The sequence below is a fragment of the Brachionichthys hirsutus genome, chromosome 10 (genome assembly GCF_040956055.1).
Source record: "Brachionichthys hirsutus isolate HB-005 chromosome 10, CSIRO-AGI_Bhir_v1, whole genome shotgun sequence".
NCBI classification, from domain to species: domain Eukaryota; kingdom Metazoa; phylum Chordata; class Actinopteri; order Lophiiformes; family Brachionichthyidae; genus Brachionichthys; species Brachionichthys hirsutus.
The window spans coordinates 2,590,444-2,605,510 of NC_090906.1; the positions used below are offsets into that span (position 1 = coordinate 2,590,444).

At 46.4% G+C, this 15,067-nt stretch overlaps 2 protein-coding genes and 2 non-coding genes across 4 annotated transcripts; 1 reads left to right on the forward strand and 3 right to left on the reverse strand.

Moving 5' to 3' along the window:
• Positions 1-501: 501 nt before the first annotated feature.
• Positions 502-666, reverse strand: LOC137900923 (U1 spliceosomal RNA). Its single transcript, XR_011105687.1, has one exon. It is a non-coding gene; the product is annotated as a U1 spliceosomal RNA (small nuclear RNA).
• A 1,109-nt stretch (positions 667-1,775) lies between these two features.
• Positions 1,776-1,940, reverse strand: LOC137900924 (U1 spliceosomal RNA). The gene has a single exon (XR_011105688.1). It is a non-coding gene; the product is annotated as a U1 spliceosomal RNA (small nuclear RNA).
• Positions 1,941-3,480: 1,540 nt separating this feature from the next.
• rabgef1 (RAB guanine nucleotide exchange factor (GEF) 1) lies at positions 3,481-7,060 on the forward strand. The gene is made up of 8 exons (XM_068744572.1): positions 3,481-3,656; positions 3,759-3,964; positions 4,044-4,210; positions 4,296-4,377; positions 4,475-4,607; positions 5,085-5,176; positions 5,651-5,907; positions 6,650-7,060. Exons 1-8 carry the CDS (start codon positions 3,487-3,489, stop codon positions 7,058-7,060), a joined length of 1,518 nt encoding a protein of 505 aa, XP_068600673.1. The 5' UTR covers positions 3,481-3,486.
• Positions 7,061-10,182: 3,122 nt separating this feature from the next.
• On the reverse strand, positions 10,183-13,621 carry kcnj6 (potassium inwardly rectifying channel subfamily J member 6). Its single transcript, XM_068744988.1, has 2 exons — positions 12,724-13,621; positions 10,183-10,535 (listed from the first exon to the last, which is right to left on the reverse strand). Exons 1-2 carry the CDS (start codon positions 13,619-13,621, stop codon positions 10,183-10,185), a joined length of 1,251 nt encoding a protein of 416 aa, XP_068601089.1.
• Positions 13,622-15,067: the final 1,446 nt, after the last annotated feature.

Below are 15,067 nucleotides of genomic sequence, written 5' to 3' on the forward strand. Positions count from 1 at the left end.
TTCAGATAATTTGAAATACGTGTTGTGGGCAAACATAAATAATTCCAGAAAAGAGAAACAAAGTTCTCGCAAGTTCGTGATGTGTCGGTCGCGACTGATCCGGTTCTAAGAAGTGAACGATCATTGGGAGCCAACTTTTTAATTTATGTTTTCTTGTTGTGTTGTTATTTACATGCAGAGATTTGACCTTGTTCTCTGTGAGATGTGTTTGGTTTTGTATTTTATATTATATAATATGTTTCTTGCAGCTAGCAGTGCGAAGAGAATTTAAATAAAGACATTTAATCAACATATGATACATTGCGTGTTTTCACATTAGTAGCTAATTTTACACAATGCACATGATTTGGTATTAAATTCATTTTGTCAACAACAACAACAAAAATCTGAGGAGCCACTTGGGAGCCAAAAGAACCGGCTCCTCTTGGTGAGCTCTCCGAAGAGAGCCGGAATGCCCGTCACTACCGCAAGTCATCCAGATGTTTCCCTTTAACACTCGATCAGGGGAGAGCGCGAACGCAGTCCCCCACTACCAGAAATTATGCAGTCGAGATTCCCACATTTGGGGAATTCGCAGGGGTCAGCACCGCCCGAAGTGCAATGGCGGAGCCTCGCCCTGGGTGAACCACCTTCGTGATCATGGTGTCTCCCCTGCCAGGTAAGTATGAGTTGTACACGCCGGACTCAGCGACGCCATTCACCGGCAGAGGCCTCTGCGTCACGGTGCGGGTTTGATACAACACTCGCTTACAAACATCCGATCAGGGGAAGCTCAAGCACCGCCCGTTAGATTTATCTTAACCCGTAAAGCGCTAGAAAAATAGCAACGCTGAGCACGCCGAGCACATCCCATCATGCTTTGCGCTCCTCTTTGTCACGTGTCACGGGCTACTTCCGTGTTTGCGCTTTCCTTAAAACTATTTCAGGTTTTCCTCTCAAACTACAGCTAAATACTTTATTCTTGTAAGTCCTTCTCGTTACTGCAGAATCGTTACTTCGGCTCGTATCTTTCATTTCTTTATTTTTAGACAAGAAAGAGCGAAGCTGTCCTGCAGCATCTGTTTGCTATTTTGACCAAAAGACTGTCATATATATTTCAAACACGCAGAGACAAATAATATCAACTGCATTCGAATGAGAAATTTATTTATTTTTAAAGAAAAAATCTGAAAAAAGAAGCGTCTTCCTGCCATTTCTCATTCTGGAGTTATTGGCCGTTGAAGAGAGGCAGATTTCAATGTCCTTTCAGGGCTGGCAGTGAAAGTTTGGGGTTCAAAAAACGTCTTTAGACGTCAATGGCTGTTAAATTTCATACAACAATCTTCTGAATTATTGTACACAATTGTACTAAACGTATTCATGTGTGACTGTTTATTAAAAAACACACTTTGCTGCAACAAATGTTAAATGTTTATCGTAACCCATTGTGGCGTCGCTGCACTTCCGGGTTAAACGTCAGTGACGTAACCCTCTCTCTGATTGGCTCATCGCTGTGTTGATGAAGGGAGGTTCACGTTGGGAAATACGACGGAGGATTATGGCCACATTAATATTTATTTATTTATTACATTACGAGCAAAAAAAAGTTGTATGTTTGAATGAAAAAGACCTTTATAAACTTTAATGAACTGTCGTGTTTTATATGTACATTAAACGGCATTTGGTCAAACAGAAATTCCTTTGGGATAATTGAAATACGCAGTGTGGAAAACATATATAACTTGAGAATACTCTGCTCTAACCAGAGATCCAGATGTTTCTGTTTAACACTCGATCAGGGGAGAGCGCGAACGCAGTCCCCCACTACCAGAAATTATGCAGTCGAGATTCCCACATTTGGGGAATTCGCAGGGGTCAGCACCGCCCGAAGTGCAATGGCGGAGCCTCGCCCTGGGTGAACCACCTTCGTGATCATGGTGTCTCCCCTGCCAGGTAAGTATGAGTTGTACACGCCGGACTCAGCGACGCCATTCACCGGCAGAGGCCTCTGCGTCACGGTGCGGGTTTGATACAACACTCGCTTACAAACATCCGATCAGAGGAAGCTCAGGCACCGCCCGTTAGATTTATCTTAACCCGTAAAGCGCTAGAAAAATAGCAACGCTGAGCACGCCGAGCACATCCCATCATGCTTTGCGCTCCGCTTTGTCACGTGTCACGGGCTACTTCCGTGTTTGCGCTTTCCTTAAAACTATTTCAGGTTTTCCTCTCAAACTACAGTTAAATACTTTATTCTTGTAAGTCCTTCTCGTTACTGCAGAATCGTTACTTCGACTCGTATCTTTCATTTCCTTCGCTGGAAACGCGTTCATCTGTACAGAGACACGCAGAGAAAGCAAACGCGAAGACAAATCACCGCAACCCGTGTTTATATCATGAACACGTTTACGTAGCTTTAGTTCCATCTAGTGACGAATAATATCAACTGCATTCACATGAGAAATTAATTTTTTTTTAAAAGAAAAAATCTGAAAAAAGAAGCGTCTTCCTGCCATTTCTCATTCTGGAGTTATTGGCCGTTGAAGAGAGGCAGATTTCAATGTCCTTTCAGGGCTCGCAGTGAAAGTTTGGGGTTCAAAAACGTCTTTAGACGTCAATGGCTGTTAAATTTCATATTACAATCTTCTGAATTATTGTACATAATTGTACAAAACGTCTTTATTTGTGACGGTTTATTTAAAAAAAAAACACTTTCGCTGCAACAAATGTAAAAAATAATAATATATTTTTTAATCTTAACCCAATCGCGGCGGCGTTGCTGCACTTCCGGGTTAAACGTCAGTGACGTCACCCTGTTGCTCTTGTAGTTGTTCCACATCGTGGAGACGGAGTTTCTGCCTCTGCCTGCAGCGCCTCATGCTCGCCGGCTGCTGTCGGTGAAAGCGCCGCCGGTGAGTACCGAAAGCTTTCCGGTTTGTTCAGCGGGCTTCGTTCTCGGGGAGGAGACGTCGCTGTCATGGCTGACGACGCGCCATTTCTGCTCGCTGAGCATGAATGATCTGCGACGAGCCGAACGATGGAGGGAGGACGGACGGAGTTGTAGACTGACCGAGTCCTCCAAAGGTCAGATCTCCGCGTAATGGGACGCCTATGGGGCGCGTCGCCGTTGTTAGAGCCCTGCACCGGGACCGCGGCTCGTCGCTTCTCCGACCTTCAAACTGTATAAAATGAGAACCTTGAGAGTTTCTCTTTCGGATCGATTCTGAAATATTTGTAGAATGGCACGTTTGAGCTGAAATAGTGATCTCGTTCTGGACACGTCCTCTCAGTAAACCTTTGTTTTTGTGATTTGTTCTCTCGGCTTCGGACTGAAAGCTTCTTTTTGTTGTCGTCTAATATTCTGACATTTGCGCCGGAGACATTGCGTGTTTGTTGTGCAGGAATCTGTGGTGCACAAAAATGCTGCAGGACAAACGGGTCAGCTGATAGCAGATACTCTCCCCCCCCCCCCCCCCCCCCCCCCCCTCCCCCAGGTTGTCCAGAATCATGAGTCAGCGCCGGGGGATACATGTGGACCAATCAGACCTGTTGTGCAAAAAGGGATGTGGTTTCTATGGCAACGCAGCGTCGCAGGGCCTGTGCTCCAAGTGCTGGAGAGAGGAGTACCAGCGGGTCCGGCAGAAGCAGATCCAGGATGACTGGGCCTTGGCAGAAAAGTAAGGCCGCTGCCTCATTAGCGGCGCCCCGGATTCGCTTTGGGGCGTGTCCTCCATCATCGTCTCCTCATCATTTCCTGTCCGTTGTCCTCGGCAATCAAGGCTGCAGCGAGAGGAGGAGGCCGCGTATGCCAGTAGCCACGGAGCGCAGTCCCAGTCCCAGTGCGCCGCGCCGCACCCACACCCGGGGCACGCCGCTCTGGGACCCTTCTCCAAGTTTGAGGAGAAGAAGACCAACGAGAAGACGCGCAAAGTGACCACCGTCAAGAAGTTCTTCAGCCCTTCGTCGCGCGCCGCCCCGAAGAAAGGTGAGCGTGGCGTGGACTCGCCCGAGACGACGACCCCTCCCCAAGCGTGTCGCGTGTTCCTCGTGTGGTTCTTCTTCAGAAAACCAAGAGGGGAAGGCCCCCAGCCCATCCATCAGCCGCCGCGCCAGCTTCGACATGGACCAGGTGTCCAAGGACTTCGTGGACTTCCTAAAGAACCTGCAGAAGCCTGGCAAAGAGATCCACAAGCAGTGCCGGTCCTTCATCGTGACTATGTCCAGCAAGAAGGTCTGACGCCGTCCATCGTCTGATGTCACGTGTGTATGTATGACCTTTGGTCGTGACCTTTAACGCGCTGGCGTTCCCCTCGTAGGACCTGAGCACCGATGAACTATCAGAGTGCGTTCAGGATTTCTACCAGAACATGGCCGACCGCCTGATGAGTCACTTTAAAGGTCGGTTGGGGGGGGGGGATCTCGTGCGGTCGCTTTGGTTCAGCCGCTGGTTCCTCCTCTCGAGCTACTTGTGATCTGATGGTTTCCTGTTCGCCAGGATCCTCAGAGTCCGTGGAGCAGGTGATGGACCAGGTGGAGAAGTACATCATGACCCGCCTGTATAAGAGCGTGTTCTGTCCAGAGACCACCGACGACGAGAGGAAGGACCTGGCGACGCAGACGAGGATCCGGTGGGTGTCGCCGGGCTCACAGCGGAGCGAGGATAAACACAGTCGTAATAATCATACAGATATTCTGAGTGGACTCGCCTGGTTCAGTCTCATATTTAATGAGTGTGTGGTTTCTTTTTGCGGTGTTGCCCGTAGCTACAGACTCGCCGCCTTTAAACCGCTGTGTGTAAACGAGTGTCTGGGTGAATGCGGGCTGCGTTCGTGTGAACGTTAGCTGTTTGCGTGCGTGCGGAAGGACGGCTCCTCCCCAAGCGCAGGGCTAATGGATGCAAGAATTAGTTTGTCCCTCAGGCCATCGTCCTCACTGGGGAGTATTTAATTATGTACAATACAAATACTGTAGTCACAGCTTTCATTTATTCCTGTTTTTTGCTGTGTATTTTATATTCTATACTGGAACATTGCTTTCCCCCTAGGGAGGGAGGATTATTAAAGTCCTCTGTGTCTCTCTGTCTGCTTCCATCCATTGTGCGTCAGGGCCTTGCACTGGGTGACCATCCAGATGCTGTGCGTGTCTATGGATGAAGAGATCCCGGAAGTCTCCGAGGACGTGGTCAAAGCAATAACAGGTGGGCGAGTGAGAGCGCTCCAGCCTCCAGGGGGCGTTGCACGTCTCGGGTTTAGAGACCAAGAGGGAGAAAAGAAGTGTTTCCTTTTAATTACAGTAGCTTAAAGATACGTAGACCATGTTAGCGTCGCTGTTAAAAGCTCCTCCTCATCTACCTTGGAGAGATAAGACAGACCTTAAGCAGAGTTTTACTGCACTTTGCCCTGCGGGACGCCATCAGGCAGACCAGCTGGCAGGGGCTAGTTTGATCTCATGAAGGTCTGGAAGAGGGAAAATATGAAGTTTAAACAAAGTGAACTGTTATTTTTTTTGAATGATAAACGTTGAATGGGGTCAAATTGGCCTCAAGGATAGCAGGGAGGGTTAATTACTGTAATCAAGTAAAAAAAAAATAAAAAAATTTATCCCGATCAGTAAAGTGATTTACGCAAAGTTTCAGCTCTCTCAGTGAAGCACTGGTTGATTCTGTGTCCAGATATCATCGAGATGGACTCGAAGAGAGTTCCTCGCGACAAGCTGGGCTGCGTCACTCGCTGCAGTAAACACATCTTCAGCGCCATTCGGATCACCAGAAACGAGCCGGCGTCCGCAGACGACTTCCTCCCGGCCCTCATTTACATCGTGCTGAAGGCCAACCCTCCGCGACTTCAGTCCAACATCCAGTACATCACCCGCTTCTGCAACCCCAGCAGGCTGATGACCGGAGAGGACGGATACTTCTTCACTAACCTGGTCAGGTTCCTTCTGTCTCCTGCGGCATGTACATCTTCATTATTCAGATATTCCTGTGGATTTTTAATTAAAGAGACAGGACACTGTACCCTGCAGGGAAGCAGAAACCGGGTACGGGTAGGGCTCGGGGGGGGGGGGGGCTTAACCTACAAATAGTCACCTACAGGACTGAGATCAGGCCCTGGAAATTCAGAAACATATTAAAATGGCCACTGATATCCTATATTTCATCTTATAGTTCCTTGGAGGGGCCTTCCTAAGGCGTTTTACGGGCCGTGTAAACAACCTTTCTGTACGTTTTTTGAGAACATAGAAGTGTTCTTCAGCGCTGCTTATTGGCCCAACATGTTACCGTTGGACAGAGCCAGCTAACTGCGTTCTCGCTTCCTGTTTTTATGCTATGCTAATGCTTCTAGACGTTTTCACGCCTCTTCAGTGTCATGATTTAGGACATGTTGCTGATGAGAAATTAGTCCAATGAAAATAAAGCTACCAAGGCATGGAACCTCATGGTGCTCAACTACTGTAGGGTTGGATGTGGACCCTAATTTGGATCAAGAGGATTATAATCTATATTTAGGGTCAGTACGGCTCGGTTGACCGAACAGTAATGGTAGAGCAACGGGATAAAATGAAACATGTCGAACTCTAATAATGTCCGTTCGTCCTGTCAGAGTCCTCGATGTGATGGAACCTAGACCTCGGCTTCATCTGCTCGTCTCCCGTGTCTCCTCTTCTTCAGTGCTGTGCCGTGGCCTTCATCGAGAAGCTGGACGCTCAGTCTCTCAACCTTTCTGCAGACGAGTTTGAGCGCTACATGTCAGGCCAGGCCTCGCCGCGAGCCAACAGCTCGGAGGCAGACTGGCCCCAGACGGGCCCCACGCCCGGTGTGGCTGCCACCAACCCTGTCCTGGCTCAGCTCAACCACAACCTGGAGACGCTGTCGGGCCTCAGCAGCCGCCAGGAGGCGTTGATGGAGGCGGCTCGGAGCATGCAGGCCGACCTCCTGTCCTGGCCCGAGGGTATACAGCGGGAGGTGAACAGCATTCTAGAGAAATACCCTCTGGAGATTCTGCCCCGCCCGATGGATGCCAGCAACATGGACAATGACAACCTGCCGCCCCCACTCACACCCCAGGTGTTTGCTGGGTAGTGGAGTCACCGGAGGCAGGAGAAAGCGTTTCGCTCCTGAAGTTGCCTCGTCGCGTTATTAACTTTTAAGCAGGCATGACAGATATTTAAACTTCAGGATGCTAACGTGGTTTTAGCAGTGAGACCGTCGCTTCACCGACTAATCGACTCTCTCACAAGCTAGCTAATTCACAGCTAGGAGGCTAGTTAGCCTGTTTTTACTCACTACCGATAGCTATGAACTGAAATGTGCCAGTTAATGCTGTACACATTGCTGTAGAGAAAACACGCTAAAAGAGATGTTACAGAAAAGTTAGTTGTGGTACCGGTATTTTATATACCGGTACAAAAAAAACAAAACATGCACTACCGTTTAAAAGTTTGGGGTCAACCAGGTCAGTCCCATAGCTTCTCTAACCAGCTAAAGTGTTTTCAGCTGTGCTAACATGATTACACAGGGTTTCCTACTCATCCATTAGCCTTCTGACGCAACGAGCAAACACGCTGTGCCGTTAGAACACTGGAGAGATGGAAATGGGCCGCTATACGCCTCTGTAGATGTTGCACCAAAAACCAGACATTTTTGGCTCGAATAGTCATTTACCACATTAGCAATGTATAGAGTGTACTTCAGATTAGTTATCATTGAAAAAACTGCTTTTCTTTCAAAAATAAGGGAATTTCTAAGTGACCCCAAACCTTTTAACGGTAGTGTATATATTTAACGTTGTTTTCTGGTATTTAAGATTTTATTAACATTATGCTAAATGAGTTATTATTTTATCTAACATGTAGCCGATATTAAAATATCAGCTACGTTAGAATGTAGCTGACGTTATCCTGCCGTCAGGCCTGTAACATGCTAACATTTATGGAATAAGACAAAAAAACATCTTTGTTTAGTCACAAAGCTTTCAAAACATACACACAATACAGGAGGTAAGAAACATTTCTAGCAAATTCAAACTCAAAATAAAAATCTGCACATACCATATTAGCTATGTTGAAATTACCGCTAAATTGGCTAGATGCGAATTTCTTTCCACACCTTGCTAAAGCTGAAAAGCTAATGTTTTATTTCTAGACACCAGAGTATTTACATTCATAATACATGCCAGCCATAGCGGTATTCTTATTTTTGAATTCATGTACGTTGTTTGTCTGTTAGTGTAACGCAATGAGAGCCAGCTGTGACGTATTTAGGAGAAACAACCGCTTCATTATCTCCAAGCATCACATTAGCTTCACAAGGTCCTTCATTTTTCTACATTGTCCTTTTGGATTTGAGTGTGTTTGACAAGGTTTTCTGCATATTCACCTCAGAATGCACATTTTATGACAGAATATGTCTGACATCTTGGTTTGCTTTTTCATTTTTGGTGGTGTGCTGTGTTATGCTAGGTGTAAAAACGGTAAGATCCCGTCGTGTTGGCAGTTGAAGCCATACTGCTGGGTTTTTTTAATAGGATATTTTCAGTATTACTAAGTAGAGTAAGCAAGAATATAATGGTTGACATTAAAAAAAAGTTATCCTGTTCGGTCTTTAACATCATGTGTTTGCTTATTGTTTTAAACTGACACTGTTATTCATCTTGTAGATTTTGATGTCACTTAACACTTTGAGTTTTGCTGCGTATCGACCTCGTCTCAGCTGTCGAACCACCTCAAAGGATCAGGCTGGTGACTTTCTGCAAATTTTTCAACAAATCACTTGAAATAAAGGAAGCAGGGTGGTGCAGTGGGTAGCACCGTCACCTAAGAGCAAGAAGGTTCTGGGTTTGATTCCTTTCTGTGTGCAGTTTGTATTTTCTCCCCGTGTGCGTGGGTTCTCTCCAGTTTCCTTTACTAGTTCACTGTGCTGAAGTACCTTATAATATACAGCTCCAAAGTACTTTACGAGTACACAGCTCTTAACTGTAGTACTTTACTAGGACACAGCTCTGAAAGGCTTGCCGAAGTCATCCAGCCACCAGAGGGAGCTGCAAAGTGTCGCTGGGTGGAGGAAACTTCAGAGCCGTGTACTGTACTGGCAAAGATATTTGGAATACACTGATTCATCTACAGTAAAGATATCTGGAATCCACAGCACTGGCCTAGTACAGTACGCGGTCAGGTGGCCTCAAACAAAACACTACGGTCACGTGGTACACACTTAAAAATGGCAATGATTCCACATGAACGTTTAAGCAGCATTTAGCGGTCCTGGTCTGGAAACCAGCAAAGCGACCTGCTTATAGTCCTTAACGTTAGTTCCATCTGACATCCCGGTGATCACAGTCATTTCAAGTCATCACTCATCAAATTTCACCATGCCGGAGAAAAAAATGTCATCAGTTGGTATACAATTTAGTCTTTATTATTTTCGATATTGTTTTTCCGTGACATGGGAGGGATTTCTGGAGACTGACAACCTAACGTTCTCCACTAGAGGTCTCCAATGTGCAAAAGTGACAAAATGCAGTTTTAAAGGGCCTTTGTCTGAAGTCTCTCAGCTGCAAACTGCAAGTCATGGCTTCTCAGAGAATTGTATTGTAGACGTGTAGTACTACACTAAACAAACAATCATTGCTTGGGGGAAGTACCGGTCATTGGTTTAAACTAGGTTGCATCCATTGAGATGTGTGTGATTCTTCTAACATCCTCGTACAGTATATATATACACACACAATACGAGATAAACTGCAGATAATGTTTATACATGCTGATATACTTCTGAAAAACATTTCATGAAAGCTTTATACGTACAGTAAGGCATAGAATATACACAACTAACCTAAAGGTATTTGTATCAAACATCTGTCAAATATTCACGCTGCAACAAAACAAAGAATTTTAAAACTTTTCATGGCATATACAAAAATACTTGCAAATGCCCCTACGAATATCTTATTAGAAAAAATAATTGGAATCTGCTCAGGAGGACATCTCGTTATTTTTGAAACATGCACTGACCGCGGGGAGTTTCAGACCAGCAGCGGGACACGTGTCCGGTGTTGGCTCTTTTTGGATCACTGAGAAAAAGCAGTTCCAGTGTGCGGATACTTGGTCTACTGTGCTCAAAGGTCTTTGTTTACCACCCCACCCCTGCGCTGAGATGTACACGTACACAATAATCTCATTTGGACCGTAAAAACCTGCCGTTTTTCAAACCTTGGACTCACTCTCTGAGTTACCGATGTCCCCGTTCCTCTCGGTCCGCTGGTTCTTGGCCTGGCTGTCCTGGCTGGACTTGGTCTTCTGCGCCTCCTGCTCAGATTCGGGCAGACCCTGCTGGCTCAGCTTACTGGCCAGGGACCAGGTCAGGGGAAAGCGGCTGCGCGTTGTCATGTCAGACAGCTCTTTGGCACTGTAGGATGGCGTGTTGGTCTCGTAGATGTCGTGGAAGCTGTTGTAGTCCACCTCGTAGAAGCCATCCTCCAGGGTCAGGACCGGCGTGAAGCGGTAGCCCCACTTGATCTCGCTGCTGACATAGGAACTCCTCGCTTGACACGTCATGCCTGAAGACGGGGTGACACCAAAGAGTAAAGGTTGAGGGTTATACTGTTACCACGGGTACAGTGATGGTCACTGAGTGGTTTTACCGATGTTCAGTTAGAGGTGGGTCTCATGCGGTCAGAGGAGGCCGTGCTGAATCTAAATTAGCGCCCCAGTCCGCCCAGAGTCCAGCAGCACCTGTGCCTCTGACGTCAAGCTGTGTTGTTTCCGCACCTCCTTTCAATTTGCAGATGTAAAAACCCTGCTCTGTAATCCACAGCTGTTGGGTTGGAACACCTATGAAAACCTCACAGGTGATTTCCTCCATCTTTTAATGCTTTTAACGCCCATTTCTCTTCTCTGGGGTCGGCACTGTCGCCGGCTACAGAACATCAGTGAACGGCATATTTCTTATTATTATGGAATTTCAATCATTCACACTGACATTTCATTTCGTGCTGTCATCAGGCCAAAGTTTCTTATCGTCAGATTTTTAATACATTTTATAAAGCCTCCAAATTTGATGCCATTATCATCCCCTTGATGGACGTTTGTCTAAAGCTAATTTCATACGAACTAGAGCCAATAAAGGTTGTGGATTTTGGCATCTGTCCTTTGAAATGATCTCTTTAGATCAAAGCTGAGCCAACTTTGGAACATTAATGTGCATAAGGCGACTCGTGGAAGGGGTCAGGGGCGGGACCAAGCGGCGGTGGCTCAGTGGGCTGGGCAGTGGATAAATCCACCGGGTCACAATGAGGAACGTGTGCTGGTGGCTGGAGAGGGGCCAGTTTTACCCTCAGAGTGCTGCCGAGGTGCCCTTGAGCAAGCCCCCCCCCCCCCCCAATTCACCCTATGCCCTCTCTGCATGCTCTGGGGCCCCTATGCGTGTGTGTGGTTGTTCCACGGGGCCCTTGAAACAGAATTTCGTTGTGTGCTTGCAGTGTAAAAAAAGTGTTAAACATATAATGACAATAATTAATTAATAATAATCTTAATAAGGGGCAAGCCAGGGGTGGGACAAGGGGCGGGGTCAGAGGAGTACGGACCCTAAAGCAAGTAGGTTCAATTCGTATTTTTCATGTATGCTGTAGTATACATTTAAATATTTTGGTTGAATGAATACTGCAATGGATTTTGTGTGTCTTTTGGATGGACAAATGCTTCCTGCTATCCTGACCTGACCGCTGCATCAGCACCCCCCCCCCCCCCCCCCCCCCCCCCTCATCTTTTAGTCACTTTCAGATGTGCTTCCTTGTGATTTGATTTGAAGCTTTGACTCAGCTGTCTGCAGTAAAGCAGCAGCAGCTGTGTAAAACATGCTCAGACATTATGTAATGTGCTCATTTTCATCGTGGCTGAATGTGGGAAAAAAACAACTCCAGGCATCGGCCGGAAACGTGACCAGAGCAGGTTCCGTTGCTGCAGCTTTAGAGCTTTAGTGTGCTGAGAGACACGCTGATGCCGCTGGACGCACACGTTATCTATAACAGCGGCCCCCAACCTTTTTCCTGCCACGGACCGCTTTCATGGAAAGTAATTTTTCCGCGGACCGGGGGGGGTAATTAAATAAAAAAGGAGGAATATGATCTTACCAATAAACTTTATATTATGCACTTGCAATAACTATTCAACAAGTATTACACAATATCTATTCACCATAACTTGTGGTCTCAATAATCGCTTCTGTCCTTCATGTTCATGTTTTTTTGTCATAAATTCCACATTCTTGTTCTTTAATCCAGGTTCTTGTTTTATAATCCAGGTTCTTTGTCTCTATGTGCCGAAGCCGTTTTGAACCCTTCATTGACTCGCTAACAAAGCCAGCCAGCTGTAAATAAACCGTGTTTTAAGTCTGACTCCTGGTTTGTCTGTTAAAATAAGTTTTATTTTCTTCCTCCTCAGTTGGACTTTCCCAATAGCAAAGAAACTCTCCGAAGACGTTTGTTTTTTGATTTAATTTTCGCTAGTTCACGTCTGTTTTTAATAACGTATCACGTAAAGCATGAAAATTCACAGACGAATGTTACGTTGGAGAAAATCCGGTCATTTTTCAAAATAAAACACTTTTTAGACGCTAATAATCGATACAACGGAAATTGTGCGCATTGCATTGCGGCCCGGAAACAAATGCCTCACGGACCGGTACCGGGCCGCGGCCCGGTGGTTGGGGACCACTGATCTATAACACCTGTATATTGCCAGACTCACCTGTGGCCTCCACCATCCCCTCCAGGATCACAACGATCTCCAGATGATCCTCGGCCAGGTGAGCCTGCGAGACGTCCCAGAAGGGGCTGTTCTGGTTGATCTCATGGCAGATCGTGAGCGGCGACACCAGGAAGAGCCTGTCGTCGCCGGTGTTGTAGCCCACGTTCATGTCCGTCTGATTGAGTGGGATGAACTCCCCTTCCTTGGTCTGCTTGGACTTGATGAGCTTGACCCTGATGGACGCCTCCACGATGTGCGAGTTCCGGAGGTCCCCGACTCTGAACATCAGGCACATCCGGCCGTCCCGCATGGAGATGACGGCGTTGGTGGAAAACACTAATGTCTCTGCTCGCTTCTTGGGCTGCGAGATCTTCACGAACATGCAGCCCACCATGAAGGCGTTGACGATGGAGCCCAGCACCGACTGAATTAGAAGCAGAAGAATCCCCTCGGGGCATTTGTCCGTGATGACTCTGTACCCGTAACCGATGGTGGTCTCGGTCTCGATGGAGAACAGAAAGGCCGACACGAATCCGTTGAGGTTATCCACACACGGAGTCCACTTGTTGTCCGCTAGATGTTCCAGATCCCCCCGCAGGTACGCAATAAGCCACCACATGAAGCCGAAGAAGAGCCACGTGACGGTGTACACCAGCACGAAGATGAAGAGGTTGAACCTCCACTTCAGATCGACCAGTGTGGTGAAAATGTCCGTCAGGTAGCGGTACGTCTCCCGAACGTTCCCGTGATGGACGTTGCACTTCCCGTCCTTCCGCACGTACCGCTGGATCTTCTTTGGTCTGTACATCGCTGCATGCTGTTTAGGCAGATCCTCGCGAGCCTGCTTTGGCAACTTGGGCTGTCTGACGATGGCCGGGCTCTCCACATCCTGCTCCATGGGGGTTGCTGGGGAATTCAAGCCTGTTTGGGAAGAAGCATGCAGAGAATTAGTTCTGAAGGGCAAACAGGAAAAAAAAGGTTCTCTTCTTCTCATCTGTTCATTCATCCAGAGAGTTCTTGGAGCGATAACGGATAGACGGTGCTTCGCTTTCCTCTCGTTGTGAGCGGTTCTCTGAAGGGACCAGACGAGAGGCCGGTCCTGATGAGAGGGAAGGAAGACATCGCAGGAGGTCCATGTGGAAACACTGACGAGAACCCGCGTCCTTCTGCTTGATAATAATTTTGATAATATTTGTTTTGTTTTTAGCAGGATTATGGAAAAACTGCTGGATGGGTCTTGGTCAAACTGAGATCCCATAAAATATTGAGAACAATCCAGATACATATCTGGATACAAAAACATCTGGATTTTTCATTTTAATTATAATGGCGGCTTTAAAAAAAGAAAAGAAAAATCGAATCTTGTAAAATATTGCATTCAATTCACTCACCAAAAATCAGTCTTAAAGGAGTCCGATATGAACCATCATGCAAAATGTCTTCTGGATCTGATCCAGAATCAGGTCAGGAACAAATATTACATTTTAACATTCAAAACTCCATTTAAGGATTCAAAAATCAGTTAAAAAATACACATCAACTCTGATTCACTTTCACTTTTCATGGTTGTTGTATAAAGATACCAAGAAACTATCTAGAACCTTTTGATGATGACCCAGATACCCATGTGGACGGTGTAAATCCAATCAGGAGGGGGGGGGGGGGGTGTGAGCTGCTTGGTGGAGGTCTGCTTTCCTAGTCTTATTTTTTATTATGCATAGTTTGGAATTAAATGAAAAACAAAAAATATTATATTTCAAATGAAATAAAATCAGTAAAACATGTTAAAATATATGTATACTGTATATATATATATATGTAAACACAAATACTGTATATGCAGAAAGAAAGGGCCTGAAACCTTCTCGCGTAGGTGAAGTATCCGACCCTGAGATCCTGTGGCAGCTAAATGAATATGCATGTCCAGACAATAACGTCTCTAAACCTCCCACTCTGTTCCCATTGTTCCCAGTATCACCCCACAGAGCAGCAAACACCTCCACCCAAACCAGCTTTCATGCAAACACGCCTGTGAAGCCTGAAATGTAAATGTCTCCCTTTCTTTATGTGGATCTGATCCACATTTCAGCCCCACACGACTGCTACGCAACTCCACCTGCGCAGGTGAGGGAACTGCTGATCAGGTAAATGCTGTGCAGGTTTATTTCAGCAGAGTTCTTGGTGGTGAGCATGAAGGAAATACAGAGGATGTTCTCTTTCGCTTTGTAAACCTGACACCTGACACCTTCTGACAATCATCTACTGGCTAACAAACAAACTGCACAGGTGAGCCCCCCCCCCCCCCACAGGTCTGCAATGAACTGAAGGAGGGGCGAGTGCACCT

Bases quoted from the DNA above. Each gene is read 5' to 3' on its own strand.
- kcnj6 (XM_068744988.1), bottom strand. From the start codon at position 13,621: ATGGAGCAGGATGTGGAGAGCCCGGCCATCGTCAGACAGCCCAAGTTG. The intron at 10,536-12,723 runs GTGAGTCTGGCA...CCCCGTCTTCAG, and splicing joins GGGGATGGTGGAGGCCACAG to GCATGACGTGTCAAGCGAGG.
- rabgef1 (XM_068744572.1), top strand. From the start codon at position 3,487: ATGAGTCAGCGCCGGGGGATACATGTGGACCAATCAGACCTGTTGTGC. The intron at 4,378-4,474 runs GTCGGTTGGGGG...CCTGTTCGCCAG, and splicing joins CCTGATGAGTCACTTTAAAG to GATCCTCAGAGTCCGTGGAG. The intron at 4,608-5,084 runs GTGGGTGTCGCC...ATTGTGCGTCAG, and splicing joins GCGACGCAGACGAGGATCCG to GGCCTTGCACTGGGTGACCA.